The following is an 18,301-nucleotide window of genomic DNA, read 5'->3' as shown; positions in this document are numbered from 1 at the left end:
GTTAAAAAGCACGGAATGTGCATAGGTGAGTTTTATGGCATGAAATTATGCCTCAATAAAGCTGTAAAGAGGACAAGCGTAGGGGAAAGAAGGCAGAGAAAGTGCTCCCCAAACAACCCCAGCCTTGGCCAAGCAGACAGGAAGTGTGGTCATGCCTGACTCCCCCATCTTCTTCCCAGTCCTCACCTTTGCCTGCCCCCATCTCAGGCACAGCCAGCTGCTCATCCCTGGTGTCCCCCGCAGAAGTGACCCCCTTCTCTAGAACTTGGCCTCTGACCCAGGCACCCCGACCCCAGGAGGCTGCTCACTGGCCACCCACTAGCAGCTTACCTCCCAAGAGTCCTCCCGCCACAGGCATGGGGGCATTGCTCTCTGCCCCCTCACCCCGAATTTCAGTCCCCTCCAGGGTCCTCCTTCAACTAGGGCTGGGACCAGCACAGACTTCCAGTCTGGCTGTCTTCTGTCTCCAAGCTCGGAGACCACCCTGGTTAGGCCCACCAGCCGTAGTGCCGGCAGACTTTGCCCAAAGTGGTTCCTGAGCCCTTTTCCCTCTCTGGTCTTCGCACCTGCTGGGCCTTCTGCGTGGAGTACCCTCCTTCCCAGCCTGAGGCCTGGCTGACCCACTCTTCTGCAGGCTTCAGCTCTGTAAGCAGTCATCTGCCCCTCACCCCCAGACAGCGAAGCATGCTGTGGGGCCAGGAGTCGGCTGCCTCTTCAGGGCCGCCTCCCAGCAGCTCAAGGCAGGCTTTCCTGTGCACACACTCCCCACTCTGCACTTGCTCTGCCCACAAGCCCTCAGTCCCCGGGCCCCCAAGACACCTCCACTCCTGCGGCCGCGCACACAGACACCCAGGCTCACTCGGCATCCTCTGCCCCCTCCTCTTTGGTCCCATCCATCCCCAGAGGCTCTCCGGCTCCCACCCCTCGGAGTTCTCTGAACCACCCAAATCCCTCTCTCACACACACACACACACACACACACACACGTGACTCCACACACCTCCCTGGGGCCCCCACGCCTGTCCAGCATTGGCCTGCCAGACCCATAGCCAAGCCATGGGGCAGGGCGGAGGCCTCACGCAAGGCTGAGATGACCCCTCTAGGCTCTTCAGGTCAAGTCCTGGGACGGGGCAGTCTGCCAGAGCCAGAGCAGCAGTGACCAAGCAGGGGGACCGGGAGGGCTCTGAGGCAGTCTCAGGCTGACGTGAGACAGCCCCCAGCCGTCGCTCCCCAGCCAGTCCTCACAGTCGCCCAGCAGGCAGCGGCCACATGCTAGCCCCTGGGCATAGGGTGGGGGCAGAGGAGGTGAGTGTTGTCTGGGTGGACGCGCAGAGGGGGCTGGCTCCATCTGGCGGGGTGGGGTAGGGAATGGAGACAAGGGTGGAGCCACAGGAGGTGGGGAGGGCAGGCAAGGGCTCCCCACCACAGCGCCCCAAAGCTTCTCAAAAGCGGAACCAGCTCAGCGATTCCCCTGCACCCTCTGTTCCTGCTGACCCGTTCCAGAACGAGAGAGGAGGGCTGCACATCTGGACGAGGGGCTGGACAGCATGGCTCCCCGCAGAGCAGCCCTGCCCCGCCAGGTCAGCAGGCAGCAAGCGGGAGCGCGCTGGCCTGGCGTGGGGACCCCCAGGAGGACCCTGGCCACGCCCCTGCACCGTTGCTCCGGGGATGCGAATACACGAGCAGGCCTCCCAAGTGTCCACCTTTATTGAGGGCATGGGGGTCTAGAGGGGAGCCCCAGGTGCCTGTGGAGAAAGGCCTGCCATCAGCCTGGAGGGCAGCAGCCCAGCGGGCAGCTGGAGATGGGTCTCCAAAACCTGTGCAGAGACAGACAAGGACAGAGGTGAGTGCAGGCCCAGGGCGCTCAGACCTCACTGCGAGGGACACATGCTCAGGGCCACTGGGCGGGGCGGGGTGAGGCGTGGGGAGGTACCTGGGTTTACTTGAAAGTGTGGCTCTCGGCTCCGCCACGCCCAAAGCCTGCAGAGAGGTAGAGGGCAGGTTAGGGGTGGCCAGGGGCTATGGAGGGCTGGGTCGGGCGGGGGCGTGGGGAGCATACCTTTGGGTCCGAACATGGCTGCGTAGCAGGGGTGGTTGCAGTAGGGCTTGCCTTCATGCTGCAGGGAGAGCGGCCATGAGGGTCTGCCGACGTGCCCTGCCCTTACCCCTCAGCCTCCCCGCGGCCCCGCCAGGCCCCACCGACCTCGGCATGACCCCCGGAGGTCAGCGTCTTCCCACACTTCTCACACTTGAGGCAAGGCCGATGCCAGTCCTTCCCCAGGGAAGTCACCCGCTCAGCTGCAGAGGCACAGAGAGACCCCGCGAAACGGGGCACACGCACACGCTCACACCCACGCGCTCCGGAGGCCTCTGCCAAGGCCCGCCTACAGCGCCCCGCGGCCCACCCGGGGGCTCAGCGGCACCTGTGCCCCCGTGGGTGGGGCACTTCCAGTCCCCAAACAGTCCCGCCTAACGAGCGGGAGTGGGCGCTGGTCCTCGGGGCGCCCCGAGGGCTTGGGTGGGGCTGGGAGAGGAGGAGGTGGGGGTCTCGGGCAGGACCGGGCCGGGCTCCCGGACTGAGCTCTCCCCCGCCTCTGCACCGGCGACCGCAGTGCTGGGGCGGGAGGGACCTCCCACTTCCTCCTGCCCCCCCACCTCCCCTGGGCCCCCGGGGCGCGGGGCGGGAGGCGGCGCCCGGGGTTGCGCCGCCCGGGGCGCGGGTTTCCGCGTCTGTTTCTACTTAACGATGGGAGAAGCGGCCCGAACCCTGTGTTCCTTCCTATCCGCCGGGGTCCCCGCCTAGGGCGCGCCAGGGAAGGGGCGAGATAGCGGGACGCGGAGACAGGGAGACCCAAAGTCAGGGAGATTCAGACCGGAGACTCAGTGAGACCCGGAGAGAGAGCGGGGCGGAGATGGACGGCGGCCAGACGCAGGGGGCCCGACCGGCACACCCAGACGGCCACCAGCAAGGCTAGGTGTCGCTCCGCGGCGCTTCCCGAGGTCCCCCTGCGCCCCCGGCCCACCCGGGCGGCCCCTCGGGATGGACCCTGGGCCGCGCTTCCGCGTGGGGCTGAGGGGGAAGCCTCAGCTCGAGCCGGGGAGGGTGAGGGTGGGGTGCGCTCACCAAAGTACACCTCCTTGTTGCACTTGGGGCACTTGGGCATGGTGGCACCGGATCGGAGCAGATAGCCAGGCGGGAGCAGACCGGAGCGCTGGACTGGGTGGGTCGCGCCCGGTCCGCGTCTTTCAAGGACCCCTGGGCCCCGCCCCTTTGGGACACGCCCCCAGCGCCCCGCCCGCCTGGGTCCTGAACTTGGACCCGGAGGCCTCGGATTCCAGCCAACGGGCCTAGAAAGGTCATCTGGTCCACCCTCGCCTTGGAGCAGGACCCGGGCCTGGCCGACGGCAGAGCGCGGTCCGAGGGGTGCAGGAGGTCGGCGGGTTGTCTCGCCGATTGGACGGGGCTGGAACCCCGGAGGAGCCTCGCCCTCGCCCCGGATTCTGGGCGGGGTCTCCCCAGAGCGGGAGGGAGCACCCCAGCCCCCACCTCAGAGTGCTGGAGCCGGAAGGTAACCGCTACAATGCAGATGGATGCAAACGAGCGTGTCGTGCCTTTCCGCGCCTTTCCCTAGATAGAGGGCGGGGGCCACCCACAGGGCGTTCTCAGCCTAGTAGCCCTCCCCCACGAACTGCCCTCCGCCTTCATCACGCGTGGGGCCAGAAGGTTGGCCCGCCCCAGTCTCCTACCGCCAAGGGACATCCCAGTGTCCACCGAGCCCCCCTTCGGCCCGCCCCTGGACGTCCGTCGGACCGCAGCGGAACTCCCCGGGGACTCCGAAACGGGACATCCCCTCCCAAGGCGGGGCCGCTCATCAAGGGCAGGGCTGGAGATTCTGCGGGATGTTGGGGGTGGGGGGAGTCTGTGCGGCAACGCCCAGGCCTCCATGGAGCTGCGCAGCGGCGGGGGAGGGGTCCTTATCTCCGCAGAAAGCGCTGAGGGCCGAGGGCCGAGCGGCCCAAGTCCGACGTCCAAGGAAAGGGCGGGCGGCCCGGAGCCTCTCCGGTGCCAGGCGGAGACTGTGGGCCCCACCCGCTCCAGGAATGAGGGAAGGCCAAGGGGGCTGGCGCTGGCGCGCTGCACGGCCCTAGGCCATCCTCCGCTAACCAGCAGAGAGGCCTGCGGCCTCATGGAATGGTCCGGGGTTGGTGGGGAGGCTGATGGACCGGTCTCCGTTGCCCCTCAGCCCAGGTGGAGGCAGGGAGGCCTGGGTGGGGTCCCCCTGCTCCCCACCCCAGGAGGACACTGCCCAGCTCCACCCTCCTCTCAGTGTCGCCCAGGGCACCCCCTCTCACCCTCGGCTGCAGGAGTGGCTACCCTCCCTGTAGACCCTCCACCTCTCTGGTCCACCGTGACCCCCCAAGCCACACCCAGCTCCTGGCTTCAGCAACCTCAGCGCTCAGTCCTCTCTCCATCCCGGCCCCCACCCCGAACCTTCAGCAGTGTCCTCGGCTCCCCTCGACACACCCGTCCCTCAAAACAAATCATCATCTCTGGGCCTGACCAGGCCCTGTCCGCACTGAGGGCGCTGCAGACCATCGTCTGAGAGGCCCTCAGCCCTGAGTGGCGGGAACCCCTCTCCCTCCCCCCCCAGCCTCCCCCCACCCCTGACCCTGCCCCCTGGGCCTGTCTCTGGGAAGGGGGGAGCCACGGCCACCTGCACCTCAGAACCCCACCTCGACCCGACCTGCCCTCTGCCCCCCGCCAGGCCCTGCGGTGGGGGAGCACGCCCCAGCCTCGGGGAGGTCAGCGCACAGGACCCCACCCTCCACCACCACTCTAGTCCTCCCTCCCTGGGACCCTCTTCTGAGAGTAGGCCACAGTTCTGCCCCTCACTGGGGCTCCGAAAGCCCTGGGATCCACAAAGCCTGAGCCCTGCCCTGGAGCCCTAGGTGGCTGGCTGCCCGCTGCCCTCAGGAGGGGTGCCCACCCTCCACTGCAGGAGCCACACCAGCCTGCCCTGCCCTGAGCCTCATCACCCTCTCCCCCCGGGCACAGGAGTGCCTCCCCAGTTTCTGGAGCTGTGGCTGCCCGCCTGCCCCCACTCAGCCCTTGGTGTCTCCCTGGCCTGTGCCTGGTCTACCAGGCCAGGCCAGGAACAGGAGGGTTGGCCCCGGTTCCCTCCACTCCTGGCTTCATGACTGAGAGAGAAGTGGAAATGAGAGACAGCCGGAGGGGGACAGGCACACGGACAGACACAGCTGGGAACAGACAAACGGACAGACGGGCAGAAGCAAAGAGGGGAGGAAGGGTTGAGACCCCCAGTGACAGAGAGGGCTGGCCTGGGTGGGTGGGGGTGCCAGGCAGGACCGTCTGGGGAAGTGGGCATCTGTCACGGCAGACCCTTGGGTCGGGCCACACACGGGGCTTGCACCGCCCGAGTAGGCGTGCTGGGTGAAGGTCAGCTCCACCCACGTGATGAACCCGAGGGGGCAGTGAACGGCTGGCAGCTTGGATGCGCACGTGTGTTCAGGGCCTGCAGGCACGCCTGTGTGGGCACACCCATCTGAGCATCTCTGGGGGGCTCCGGGACACGGGGGGCCACCCTGAGCTGGGCTCGGCTTCCTTCTGCACGCTTGGCCCTGGGGATGACCCCTCCCCGCACTGGACTCCAAGCCCCCAAGACTCTGGGAGTGGGGGAGCAAGAGCCCCCCCCCTTGCAAACCAGGGTGATGAGTCTTCCGGGCCTGCCCGGCTGTTATTGCTGTTGCTATAGCCACAGCGCAGGCTGGTGTGGGGAGGAGGCCGAGAGGGGCCAAGGCCCATGGGCGTAGCCCTCGGGTTGGTACTTAGCACAGTTTTTCCAGACACACACACACCACACACACTCTCTCTCCCTGGAGCCCTCCCAAAGCCCCAGCTCCCTGTCTGTCCTGCCCGCCTGTGAAATTAGGGACCCCCCAAAGCTGCAGTCCCCCAGCTCTGGGGGGTGTGCAGGGTGGACAGCTCCCACAGTCTCTAGACTCTCTGACCAGGCACGGCCCCATTTGAGGCTTCCCTGTGAGTTGCTGGCCAGGCCCTAACAGCCCCTCCAGGAGCAGGCTTCCTGATTCCATCAGCTCACCTGCCCCAGGAAGCTCTTGAAGGGGCGGGGCGCTGACCTGGCCCAAGGTCAACCAAGCTCAGGACCACCGGGCCAGTTGAAGACCCAGCCCTGCCCTGCCTGGCCCTTTGGGGCCACTAGTGGCGTCTGCTGCACGAACACACGGAAGGCACGGTGGAGCGCCGGGGACATTCCAAGACACGGCCCCCACGCTGGCAGCACCCAGCCCCGCGCTCTCCCTCCCAGCACTGGCCCCAGGGCTGTGGGCATCTGGAGTGTGAGGGACAGAGCGGCCAGCACAGCCCCTTGCCCCAGGCTGCTCTGTGCCCAGAACACACCCCCTACACTCGGCCAGCGTGAGGGCACCCAGGGCCCTGAGACCTGGGAGAGGCTACTGTGGGGTTCTGGCTGCTGGCCAAGGCCACCAGCGCGTGCTCACCCTCTCTGTGCACACGGCCACGCCCTCACCCACTCGTGTTCCACCCAGAAGGGAACCAGGTGGGACTCTGCCCCACAGCAGGATTCTGGACAGCGGGGGCCCCACGGTGGGCTCGCTTGGGCTCCTGGCACTGGTAGAGCTTGCGGGGCGAGGCTGGGCCCCAGTGGCCACTGAGGACTCTTCCGGGGAAGTTCTGCCCTCGGAGCTACACAGATCCACCCCCATCCCAGACCACACACTGTGGCGCTTGCCCCTGGCCTTTGCCAGCCATTCCCGAAGCCTCCACCTCGCGCCCCAGTCTCTGGGCTCCTCCTCAGAGTGGACAAGAGTAAGGCTGTCCCCTGCGAGGGCTGGAAGCCTGCAGGGCTTCTGTGGCATTCCTGCACCCAGTGCCTAACGGGTCCAGTGTGTGCTCCGGGACCACTGCTGAGCCAGGGCCAGAGCCGGCTTGCCTACCCCCGGAGTCCACCCCTCCCTGCCCTTCCTCCAGGCCTGGCTGAGTCACAGGCACTCAGACATTCCCAGGGCCTATTTTTAGCAGCTTGTCTCCCAGGACCCCCTGTCTGCCCCAAGGTCCTGCCCCAGGTGGCCCTGAGGTGGGGGCAGGGGGATGGAATCTGTGCTTTCCCAGGAGGGCTCCGACCCTGTCCTCCAGGCCTAAGACCAGCCCAGGCAGGAGAGGGTCCCTCCCCTCCTCTCTTGGAAGCAGGCCTGGGAGGCAGAGAGGCTAGGGGCACCTGCACCCATGAGCCCCCTCAGCCAGCCCTGCCAGGGCCTGCAGCTCAGCTCGTTGAGGTGCCCCTGCCCTCCCAACCCCCCCAGGATGAGCCTGGTGCCAGGAATCTCTGTATCCTGGAGCCAAAGGCCATGCAGAATGGCCTCAGATTCCAGCCTCTCCAGTCCGGCAGCGGGGCGTGTTCACCGCCCCAGACCCACGCCTGCAGCGGCTGGGCCCTGAGAAAGTGTGCGGCCTGCACCTGGCCGCCTCTCCTGGCTGTCCTCCCCAGCCCAGCCCCCAGCGGCAGAGGGCCGGGCTCGCAGGCACTTGGTGACTTCTTGACCCTCAGCTCCTGGAACCACTACCAGTGCGCAGGTGCAAGAAAGGTCATGCCCCCTCCAGGCCTGGAGGGGCTCAGGGAGGCTAGCTGAGTTGGGCGGGGTCCCCAGCGAGCCTTCACAGCAGAGGGGCAGCCCAGGGGAAGCTGGTGGGGCTGGCGGGGAGAAGGGCTGGGGGATCTAGGTCAGGGGTCAGGGGATTCCAGGACTCAGGAAGTGGGGACGGAGGAAGCTGAAGAGATGCCTGGCGTGGGGCGCAAGGGAACACCAGCCAGGGCCTGGGAGGCTGATGGGGTGCAGGGGGCTCAGAGGGCCCTGTGGAGGAAGTGGGGAAGACTGGACCGGTGGGAGGGGGGTGCGGCTGGGGAGCAGGGTGTTAGAGGAGGACGGGGCGCCGTGCCCAGCCCCGGGGTTCTGGAGCGGAGAGAGGAGCTTAAATGGCATTTCAGGGCCGCCTCGCTGGCGGGGTGGGGTGGAGGCCCGGGCCGCGGCAGGCGGAGAGGGCGGCGCACCGCACACAAGCGTCCGCGGCATCTTGCGGGTTGCCCGAGGAAACACCTGGCTCGTGGAGAGGCTCCCTGGAGCTGGGGGCCCCTAGGGAGCCCCGGGAGCGCGGGGCCCCCGCGGCCCCCACTGGCGGCACTCGGCGACCGCCAGGAGCCTGGCGGGAGCTGCCCCACCCCGGTTTCCATGACAACCCGGGGGAAACAAACAAGGAGGCTCAGCACCCTCCCGAAAGCAGGAAACGGAAGGCGGCCTCCGCGGCCAGACCCCGCGAGTGCGAGGCACTAGTGCCAGGCAGGTTGCGGCCGACCCGCCTTCTGGGGGACCCGGTGCCCCTCACCCTGCCCGCAAGGCGGCAGCCACACCATAGGCGCCCCTCCTCCTGGGTTTGGGGGAAGGGCTCGCAGGAGATCGCATTTCCCTCGCGTAGTTTCCACTGGAGCGTCACAGAAGAGGAGGAGCCCAGCTGTGCTCTCAGCCACCCCCACCTGCTGGACCGCAGGAAGTTTCCCTCCGGCAAGAGGAGCCCTTGGCAAGGGCGGGCCTGGGGGTGCCCCCAACGACCCCCCAACCAAGGAGCTTCGGCTTAGCAGAAGGGAGGCGGGAGTGGAGAGGTGTCCCAGCCGCTCCTCTGAGTGCACCCCTTACCTCTGCCCGGGGTAAAAGAGGGGCGCCCCTGGGGCGCCTGCACCAGGGCCTCCCACCCCCGAGGCAGGCCAACCCGCCTTGCACATCCTGGCTGCGTTCCCGGCGCCAGCCAAATGCAAGGAGACACTGCTGCCCACGCTGGACGCCCGGACGGGCCGGGAGGAAGGAGGACGGCTTGGCATTGCAGACACCGAGCCGGCCGCTCCACCCGAGGGACACGGATGGCTGCTCGAAGGACAATGAGCCCGGCCTTCTGGCTCAACTGTCTCAGCCTGCGTCCTGGAGGACGGGCTAGGGAGAGGCCTGTGCCAGAGGCTGGGGTGCTGGGAGCTGGCCCCGGGGATGAGGGGGTGGGGGCAGGGCACATATGGAGCCGGCTGCCTACGGTGCTGAGGACACAGGCCCAGAGATGACCAGGCCCCGAAGCTCCTGGCTCCGGGAGGGCCAGGCCTCTGGGGATGCGATACTCGGAGCAGGCTGGAGCAGGCGCTGAGCCGTGGAAGGCGGGTCTACCAGGGCTCTGCCCCGGAGCAGAAGGGAAGGGGCGCCCTCTGGCGGGCTGCTAGGGAGCCGCGGATAAAGGGAAGGCAGGCGCGTGGGCGGGACTCGGGGTGGGGGGTGCTCCTCCAGCTGCTGGGGGTTCCCGGTTGCTAGGGACAGCCTGGAGAGGCCAGAGGTGACTCCATCAACACCGCAAACCAGACGCAGAAACTCCGTTCAGGCAGGAGCACTAGGCCCTGCATTCAGAATGCAGGAGACAGCCTGCACCCTGTCCCTGGGCTCCCGCCTGCCAGCTGAGAAGCTGAGCTCCCTGGGCAGACTGGCACATATTCTGCCGCAGGTGTCCTGCCCACCCCTCGCCGCTCCTCCCCTGCAGGAGGTGTCGTCTGTCCCTCCCTCCCTCCACCAGGTGCCTGCAGCTCCCCTCCCTCCAGCTCTCTGCTGGACCAAGGCACCACCTGGTTTTAGTGCCCCTTTCTGGGCACTAGGACCCCAGCCTCCCGCACTCCCCACCTCCATCTAGTCCAGTCCTTCCCAGGGGCCCAGCCCCCCACTCGCCTCAACCAGTCCAAACCAGAGCCTCCCTGCCTCCCACCCATGGGCATCACCCTTGGGCACAGGGCCCCGCCCCCACCTGAAACCGGGGCCTAGGGATGCTGGGGGCACTTGTACTGAGAGATGGGCCCCTGGCTGCAAGTCCACCCCAGAGCTGCAGACACGTGCGCCCTTGACCTTCAGACCTTTTATTGGTAGCAAAAGTCCCAGCACTCAAGTGTGAGCCACGTGAGGGTGGTGGGCGGGCGCTGGCAGGCGGGAGGAATGCGGTGGAGGCGTGGCTGTGGGTGTCACTGGCAAGAGGGACATAAATAACACTGGGGGCGGGGCGGGGGCGGCACCACCTCAGAAAGGTCACCCAGGCCACAGAGACACCAGGGGCATGGGGGGCCATGAGACCCCGAGGTGGGGACACATGGGGCCAGGACGAAAGGGGGCAGCGGGCAGTCAGGGACACACAGGCAGATAGACCAGGAGACAGGGACGGGGCAGGGCCCTGGGGTTAGGGTCCTCCCCCAGCTCTCTGGCCCTGGACTTGGAGGTGCACTCTCCCCGCGCAGCCAAGCAGTGGGCTTGGGGTCGGGGGCCCACGCAGAGCAGCCCCGAGGCCTAGGGCTGAGCTTTGCCTTCAGGATCCTTGTCATAGATGTAGCTGCCCACGGCTCCCGTGTTCACTCCTGCAGAGAGAGACCGCTCGGTGGAGGGGAGGGCGGGAGGGGGCCCGCGGCCCACACTCCGGCCCACACTCACCCTTGGGTCCAAAGAGTATTCCGTAGCAGGGCTTGTGGCAGTAAGGCTGGCCATCGTGCTAAGGACAGGGTGCAGGTGGTGAGAAGGCGGCCACAGGCTCCACGCCCACCACCCCCGGTGGCCGCCTCCACCTCCAGACGCCTGGCACCCTGAGCCCGCGGTTTCCCAGGTGGACCTGGAGGACGCAGCGCTGCCGCAGCACCAGCGTCCGTGCGCACACGGCGCCAGGCCGGCCTCCAGGGGGCAGCGCGCCGCCCCTCCCGGGCCGCAGCTCCCCTCGGGGGCACGCCCGCCCACCCCAGACCGCAACCCCCGCCCGTCCCAGCCCGCAGAACCCCTCGGGGCACGCCCGCCCACCCCAGACCGCAGCCCCCACCCGCCCCTCCCGGCCTGCAGACCCCCTCGGGCGGGGCCCCCGCTTCCCGGGCCCTCATAGCCCCCCTCGGGCCCCGCTTCCCGGGCCCTCATAGCCCCCCTCGGGCCTGCCACTCTGGGCCCACGGTCTCCAGGCTGGGCCCGCCCGGCTCCCCCGCAGGCCCCCGCTGGCCCCCTCAGGCCTCCGCCGGCCCCCCTGGCCGTCGGGGGCCGCGCGCCTCTCACCTCCGCGTGCCCGCCCGGGGTCAGCGTCTTCCCACAGCGCTCGCAGCGCAGGCATGGCCGGTGCCAGTCCTTGCCCAGAGACGTCACCTTCTCGGCTGGGGAGGGGACAGAGGATGACGCCGGGGCGCGCGGGGGAACCCTCCCAGCCCAGGGCTGGGCGCAGGCACTCACCGAAGTAGACCCTCTTGTTGCAGCGAGGACACATGTTGGGCTCCCCGGTGAACGTGGTGACGCTGGAGGCTGGGGGAGAGGCGGGGTCAGGGCCTGCCGGCGCCGACCCCACCCCCGCGCCCCACACTCACCCCGCCCACCTTTGCTGGGCCCCTTCGGGGGGCCGCTGGCTTTCCGCTCCTCGGTTCGGGCCACGGGGACCTCGATGGGGCCGGTAACCTGGGGTTTCTCGGCAGAGGGCTTCTCGTAGATGTAGGAGCCGGCCCCTCCGATGTTCACCCCTGGTGGGGGCAGGCACGGGACACGGGAGCCAGGGCCCTCCCCACCCCCGCACCTCTCAGCCACCCCCAACCTCCCAGGAAGGCTCCTTCAGCCACGGGGATCCAGGACCACTCCCCGCCCCCACCCAGAGGGCCCTGGTGGGCAAGGAAGGGAGAGTGCTTGTCCCTCCAGGAGGGAGGGGGCCGCACTGCCGAGGGGAGGAGGGACCGGGGCCATCTGAGCTGGGCGGGGTGTCCCCACCGGCCCGGCCCACGGAGGCCCCAGTCTCACCTTTGGGTCCAAACAGCGTGGCATAGCAGGGCTTGTGGCAGAAAGGCTTTCCATCATGCTAGGCAGAGGGCAGGCGTTGAGGGCGGGGTCTGGCCCGGCTCCCCAACCCCTCCCTGCCCCAGGGAGGCGCTCACCTCGGCGTGGCCCCCTGGGGTCAGCGTCTTGCTGCAGTGCTCACACCGGAGGCAGAATCTGTGCCAGTCTTTGCCCAGGGAGCTCACCTTCTCAGCTGGGTGGGAGGGCAGTGTCAGCACAGCGCCCCCGCCCCTGCACTGAGCCCCGCTGCCTCCCAGGCCCCGGGCAGCCTCGGCACCTGCGTCCCCTTCCCCCCCCCGGAGCCATGTGGCCACCCCTGCCATCCGCTCCTCACCCTGGGTCACTGCTGGACCGGGCAACCTGGACGGGCTTCCAGCTCAAACCTGCCCCTCCCTGACACATGCCGCACACACCTGCCCCTCACACAGCCCCAGACCCTCCAGGAGGGCCCTACAGGAGCTGGCAGAGCCCCAGCCCCGCTGAGGGGAGTGGCCTCAAGCCTCCAGACCCCCAGTGGAGGCCAGTCCCTGTGGCCCCCCAGGGGACAGGGCAGGGCGCTGGCTGTCCATATTTGGCCTCCTCACCCTAAGCTTCGAAAGCACTGCCCCCTCCTGCCTCTGGCTTTGGCGCCCAAGGTCTGAGACCAGCTGCTAAGGGTCACATTGGGGGCCCTCCCTGCCCCCTGCCTCCCCCAACTCCGGGGCTGCTGGGCCATCTCCCAGTGGACGGAAGCTGGGGCTTCCCCAGGGAAGCACAGCAGGAAAAGGGCGGAGGACGGGGCAGGAAGCCGCTGGAGCCAAGCTGGAATCCTCCCGACTGGAAGGGGCCTGGCCAGAGGCAAGGGGAGGAGAGGGGTGGGTGGGCTGGGGCCCTTCTAATCAGGCAGGATTAGCCAGGGAGCAGGGACTCCTTCCCAGAGCAGCCCCTGCTTGGGCCAGGCCTCCCCCAGGGCACCAGCAGGGTGGGGAGCGGGAACTGGCCGGGACACCCCCAGTCCCAGGAGGCCTGGGAGGCTCCTGGAGGACGGCTCGCGCTCCTGGTGGCTCAGGTTCGGGGCTTGGGCCCTGGCCCCAGTGGCCCTGTTGGCGCCTGCTGGCCTGGCCAGGGGCAGCCTCTAGGACCCCCACCCACCCTCCCCTTCCGCAGGCTTACAGATCTTCCTGGCCACTCCACCCTAGAAGGCTAGGACTCAGGCTGGCCAGGCCTCCCGCAGGTCCATGCCAGGGCAGACGGGAGCTGGCTGAGCCCAAGGCGGGCTCAGATCCCATGCCAGACTGGCATCCTCTCCCAGCTCTCCCGCTGGCCAGCGGTTGCTGAGGCAGCTGCGGCTCAGGGCAGCCAGAACCATGCTGATCTGGCTCACTGTTAGGCTGTGGCCACTTGCGGGGGGCAGGGGAATGACCCTCGGACCCACCGAGCAGGTCAATGGCCACACGTTACCAGCCCAAGTTGGGAAGGCAGAATCGATTGAGTCTAATGGCTTGGAAAGGAGCCAGCTCCCACCCAGCTGCAGTTGTCGGCGACACAGAGACTTAGCCTCCCGAGGTGACTGTGGGGTGGCCTGGCTCCTCCGTGCACCCGCTGGGGTGCAGCCGCACTCGGGGTGGCAGCGTCCTGGCCCCGCCCCTTCCTCCACCAGGGCCTCCAGACCAGGAGAGAAGCCAGCCTTTGTTTTCTGCTGGGAGCCAGCAGCCGCCCAAGCAGGCAGAAGTGCTTTTCCGGGTTGTCCACGGGACTGTCAGCCCGTCCCTGAGCTGGCCTGGCCCAGGGTAAAGACGTGGGCAGTGGGGCTGGCAGGACAACCCTGGGGCTGGCCCCTACCCTGAGCCTTACAGGGATGAGTCCTGTCCAGGATGGGGACCGGGACTGAGGGCTGGGCGGGCTCCCCAGCAGGCAGCCGGAAGCCCCAAGGCCCCAGCCAGGCCAGAAGCACTCCAGGCCAAATCCGGTCCCTCCCCTCTGGGAACAGCAAACAACGGCTTGCGCCTCCTCCCACCGTCCGCAGGGAAACCAAGGGGCCATCTTCACCTCGGCCAGTCCCCACCTCAGACCCTGGCCACTGCCCCACGGATGACGAGAGAAGGGTCTTCTCTCTGGCCCTGTCTCTCCTGCTTTTCTGACTTGGGCCACTGTCTGTGCGGGTGCTGGTGGGAGGCTCAGTGGGCAGGGACCCTGACAAAGTGGGGGAGAGGGCCAGCCAGGGTGAGGGAGAGTGGGGGAGTGAGCCAGACACCAGGGTAGGAGCGCCAGCGGGGGGGGTGCGCCCATGGGAGGCAGTCTCCGCCAACCCAGGGGGCTTCCAGGCAGAGACAGGCTCTCCTCCCCACTCCCTCCTCCTGGACGCCACTGTTGGGACCTTGAGGAGGTCAGGGGCCTGGCCACCTGGGTCCCAGCGTCCCCTCCTGCTTGTGAGGGTTCCCTCCTCACCCCAACCGCAGGAGAGTCCAGGGGGAACTTGGCGCCAAGAAAAGGAGCGTGTCGGAGCGCATAAGAGGTGGAGGCCAAGGTCGCCCCCGCATGGGCTGAATCCAGACAGAGCCTAGACCTGGCCCGCCGTGGGCCGAGGTCGGGGCTGGGGTTGGGAGCCATGAAGCCAGCCGGCCCGGCCACATGTCCGCGGGGGGCGCGACTGGGGTCCGAGCGAAAGGGCAGAGAAAGGCGGGAGCGCGCTAAAAGTGCGCAGAGCTTGCTGCTGCGCCCGCCCCGCCCCGCTGGGCACCGCCAGGCAGGACCGCGATCGGCCCGCGAGCGCACAGCGCTCCCCGAAGCCTGGCCGCTTTCTGGAGGGTCCACGAGCCCCCGCCCGCCAGGCCTCGGGCCCCCGCCTCGTCCCCGTCGGCCACTTCGGGGGTTCGGGCGTGGCCGCCCCCAGCTCGTCGCCGCTCCACCCTCCGGCCGCACCCGCGTGGGCAGCGCACGAGCCGGATCCGGGCCGGGCATCCTGGGGTGGCGGCCGGGCGCTGGCCGACGAGCGCCGGGGGCTCGCGGCTCTGCAGCGGGGAGCTGACCCCAAGGGCGGCGGCCGGGCCCGGGCACTCACCGAAGTACACGGTCTTGTCGCACTTGGGGCACTTGGAGGCCATGGTCCGTACGCCCAGCCGCCCCGCGTCCTCCGCGCGCGCCCGTCTCCTCGCCGCAGCCGCCGCCTCCGCCGCGCCCGCCCCGCCCGCCCGGCTGTCCGCCCGCCCATTGGTCTGCGGCCGGGGCGGGGCGTCGGGAGCCCGCCCCCGGGGTCCCGCCGCCCTGGACGCCGCGGGGGCAGGGGCGCACCTGCCGGGGCGGACTGGGGGCTACGCCACGCGCCCGGCGCCCCCCGGCCTCGCTCTCGGGGTGGCCTCTACCGGGCCCGCTCGGTCCTCGCCTGTTTCCATGGCAACTTCGGGGCAACCGGCTGGGCCGCGGGTGGGGCTGGGACTCCGCGGCCCCCTGACGGGGGGCGTCCTGGCCAGCGGGGCCTCGGCCCGGAAGGGCGGCGTCGGGACACGCAGACTGACGCCCCGACGGCGCAGCAGCCCGCCCGGCGCGGTGCTGGCGTCCGGGTCCCCAGGGGACCCCACCCCACCCTGCTGCGCGCCGCCGCCCGCTTCCCTTTGTTGCTCGGTTTCTATAGCAACGGCCTCGCTCTGGGACAGGAGCGGGATTTGGGCGGGAGCGCCACCCGGTCCAGGCCCGGTCCCGGCCCCGCCTAACACTGTCAGTGGTGCTGGAGCCTCAGCGGGTGGAGGGCAGGGCCTCCACCACTTCCAAAAACAGTGCGAGAGAAACTGCTGGAAGGGGGTGAGGGAGGGGGTGCCTGGCAGCGAGGGGGCCAGCGGTGTGTGCGGCAGGCTCTGAAGGCGCCCTCCCCAAGCTCTCCCACCCAAGGGCGATGTGGGGGGCGGGGGGAGACGGGAGACAGAAGGCGTGGGGCCCCCAGGGTGCCTCCTCTGCAGGCGTAGCGACCCCGTGGGCAGACGCTGCCGCCTGCATTCCATGCCGTCCTGCCCCGGACGCCTGCCCCATCTCTCCTCCAGACCCAGTAGTATCGGACCCAGGGCCTCTGACCTCGGCCTGTTGGCCCCAGAGCCTCCTCCTGGAGGGCTGGGGAGCTAGACTGCTAGCGGGCAGGGCCTCTCCCCAGGGGACCTCCAGCCCCCGCCCGGCAGGACTGCCTGGCCTCTCCCACCCCTGCCTGCCTCCACCTGGTGCCACGCAGAACTGGCCAGAGCCCCAGGGTCTGGGGACCCAGAGGTCGCGGCAGCCATCTCCCAGGGGCTCTCTCCTGGGCCCCCATCACCGCTGAGCCTCAGGTCTGGCAGATGGACAGATGCCTAAGCCCAGATGACTGGGCCCAGTCTGGGCAGCGGGCTCCAGCTCCCTTACACCCTGCCCTGTGTCTCTGAGGCTCTGTGCTGGACACCGGGTCCCCCCACGCCCAGTTCCTCTCCCTGGTGGTCTCCAGGGCCTGCTTCTGGCTCCCGGTGCCAGTGTGTTCAAAGGGGGTGAGGGAGCTGGTCTCGCAGGGCAGTTCCACGGCAGCCCCCCCACCCTGTCGCCTGAAGTGCCCCGAGGTGCCCCCCGTTTCCCTGAGGTGCCCCCCTCCTCCCTGAGGTGCCCCCATCTCTCTGAGGTGCCCCCTCCTCCCTGAGATGCCCCCTCCTCTCTGAGGTGCCCCCATCTCTCTGAGGTGCCCCCTCCTCCCTGAGGTACCCCCATCTCTCTGAGGTGCCCCCCTCCTCCCTGAGGTGCCCCCCATCTCTCTGAGGTGCCCCCCTCCTCCCTGAGGTGCCCCCCATCTCTCTGAGGTGCCCCTTCCTCCCTGAGGTGTCCCCTCCTCCTCTCTGAAGTGCCCCCGTCCTCCCTGAGGTAACTCCCCCCCTCCCTGAGGTGGCCCCCACCCGCACTCACACCCTTCAGCCACTGCCATTTCCATGAGTGAGGACAAGAGCCCTCAAGCTGCTGACCAGCAGGCGGGCGCCCTCTCCCTGCACTGAGCTCTGGCCCTGAGCCAGCTGGGGTGGAGATGAGAGGAGGCCTCAGCGGGCCCCTTCCTGGGCTAGGTGGCCTGCAGGGCAGCGCTTCACAGGCCGCTCCCCGCTCAGGCTGGGCGTCTGGTGTCTGAATAATTCATGGGCCCCCACTTGGCACCCCTTGCCAGGGGCTCTGAGCTTGGGAGACCCCTGGGACCCCAGGGTATCAGCCTGAGGGACCACCCCGCCCTGAAATCTGCAGGACTGCTGTTGAGGGCAGGCTGGCTGGGCACAGGAGCCCTCTCAAGGCAGCTACCTGTGGGCCCCAGCTCTGCTTGGAGAGAGGGGGTGGAGTCAAGGGATGGCATGAGGCCCTGGCTGAGGCCCTGGGCAGGGGTGGGTGGCACGGGCACCCTGCCTCCCAGCTGCAGGGCTTCGGCTGATGTGCGGGGCTGTTGGGAAGGGGCACTGATCAGTGGACACGGAGCTGCATCTCAGAGCTAGAGGCTGGGACAGGCACGGGCCATGAGGCTGAGAGAGGACGGCGGGGCTGGAGGGAAGCTGGTGGGGCCCCGCTGGCCAGGCGCAGGGGCAGGCCCCTCCCGTGAGGCTGCAGCGGAGCAGCGTCCTGGTGGCACTGGCAAACGGCACATGGGAAGCCAGGCTCGTGTTCCTGCAGGGCCCCCTGGGCTGTGCCCAGTGGTGGGCAGTGGGAGGTCCCAGGTGGGGAATGGGGACACGCCCACCTGCGATGCCTTTGGCCCTGGAGGATGGAGCTGCAGGCCCCTGCTGGGCCCACAGGAGCCGGGCAGAGCTAACCAACACTCGGGTTCTCAAGACTTCGCTCCCCTCGCCAGCACCCGCCTCCCACCCCACTTTTAGGCCTGGCACAGACCTCTCAGACACGCAGTCCAGGCCCTGCCCAGCACAGTGCTGGGGCGGGGGAGGGGACCCCGGCCCTCCTGAGGGTCTGCCTGTCTCTGGGCAGGGGGAGGACCCGGCTGGGGGGAGGCCCCTCCCCTGCCCACCATACTGGAGGAAGGTAGTGTCTTTGTCAAGGTCACCAGCCTGGCCACCCAGCCCCACCACTGGAGCTGGGGGGTGGGCGGGTGTGAGGCCAGCCGTGTGGGGTGGCATGCCCCAGCCTCTCCTGACACCCTGGCCCGCCACCCAGTGGGGCCCACAGCAGGCCCTTGGATGCCAGAACACCCCTTATCTGTCCCCAGTAAGGCAGCAGCGCGGCTTCTATTTTAATTCTCCAGCCGAGACGTCCACACATCACGGTGGGGCTGGAGGCACAGCAGGCAGAGGAGCCCCTCCGGCGGCCTTGGGGACCCCTCCCTCCGGGGGCCTTGGGGACCCCTCCCTCCGGCGGTCTTGGGGACCCCCCCTCCGGCGGCCTTGGGGACCCCTCCCTCTGGGGGCCTTGGGGACCCCTC

General features: G+C 68.8%; 2 protein-coding genes across 2 annotated transcripts; both read right to left on the bottom strand.

Moving 5' to 3' along the window:
• Positions 1–1,689: 1,689 nt before the first annotated feature.
• On the bottom strand, positions 1,690–4,040 carry CRIP1 (cysteine rich protein 1). Its single transcript, XM_069558903.1, has 5 exons — positions 3,125–4,040; positions 2,204–2,298; positions 2,060–2,117; positions 1,934–1,980; positions 1,690–1,817 (listed from the first exon to the last, which is right to left on the bottom strand). The coding sequence occupies exons 1-4, from the start codon at positions 3,162–3,164 to the stop codon at positions 1,940–1,942; spliced, it is 234 nt and encodes a 77-aa protein (XP_069415004.1). The 5' UTR covers positions 3,165–4,040; the 3' UTR covers positions 1,690–1,817; positions 1,934–1,939.
• Positions 4,041–9,976: 5,936 nt separating this feature from the next.
• Positions 9,977–15,468, bottom strand: CRIP2 (cysteine rich protein 2). Its single transcript, XM_069558902.1, has 8 exons — positions 14,954–15,468; positions 12,012–12,106; positions 11,878–11,935; positions 11,466–11,606; positions 11,326–11,394; positions 11,155–11,249; positions 10,555–10,612; positions 9,977–10,481 (listed from the first exon to the last, which is right to left on the bottom strand). The coding sequence occupies exons 1-8, from the start codon at positions 14,994–14,996 to the stop codon at positions 10,414–10,416; spliced, it is 627 nt and encodes a 208-aa protein (XP_069415003.1). The 5' UTR covers positions 14,997–15,468; the 3' UTR covers positions 9,977–10,413.
• Positions 15,469–18,301: the final 2,833 nt, after the last annotated feature.

Source organism: Ovis canadensis, chromosome 18 (genome assembly GCF_042477335.2).
Source record: "Ovis canadensis isolate MfBH-ARS-UI-01 breed Bighorn chromosome 18, ARS-UI_OviCan_v2, whole genome shotgun sequence".
Taxonomy (NCBI): domain Eukaryota; kingdom Metazoa; phylum Chordata; class Mammalia; order Artiodactyla; family Bovidae; genus Ovis; species Ovis canadensis.
The sequence above is the reverse complement of the archived record's forward strand: the minus strand, read 5'-3'. Positions and strand labels throughout refer to the sequence as shown.

Bases quoted from the DNA above. Each gene is read 5' to 3' on its own strand.
- CRIP2 (XM_069558902.1), bottom strand. From the start codon at position 14,996: ATGGCCTCCAAGTGCCCCAAGTGCGACAAGACCGTGTACTTCG. The intron at 12,107-14,953 runs GTGAGTGCCCGG...CCTCCCACCCAG, and splicing joins CGACAAGACCGTGTACTTCG to CTGAGAAGGTGAGCTCCCTG. The intron at 11,395-11,465 runs GTGGGCGGGGTG...CCTCTCCCCCAG, and splicing joins CCCGAAGGGGCCCAGCAAAG to CCTCCAGCGTCACCACGTTC.
- CRIP1 (XM_069558903.1), bottom strand. From the start codon at position 3,164: ATGCCCAAGTGCCCCAAGTGCAACAAGGAGGTGTACTTTG. The intron at 2,299-3,124 runs GTGAGCGCACCC...GTGCCTCTGCAG, and splicing joins CAACAAGGAGGTGTACTTTG to CTGAGCGGGTGACTTCCCTG. The intron at 2,118-2,203 runs GTCGGTGGGGCC...CTCTCCCTGCAG, and splicing joins CCTCCGGGGGTCATGCCGAG to CATGAAGGCAAGCCCTACTG.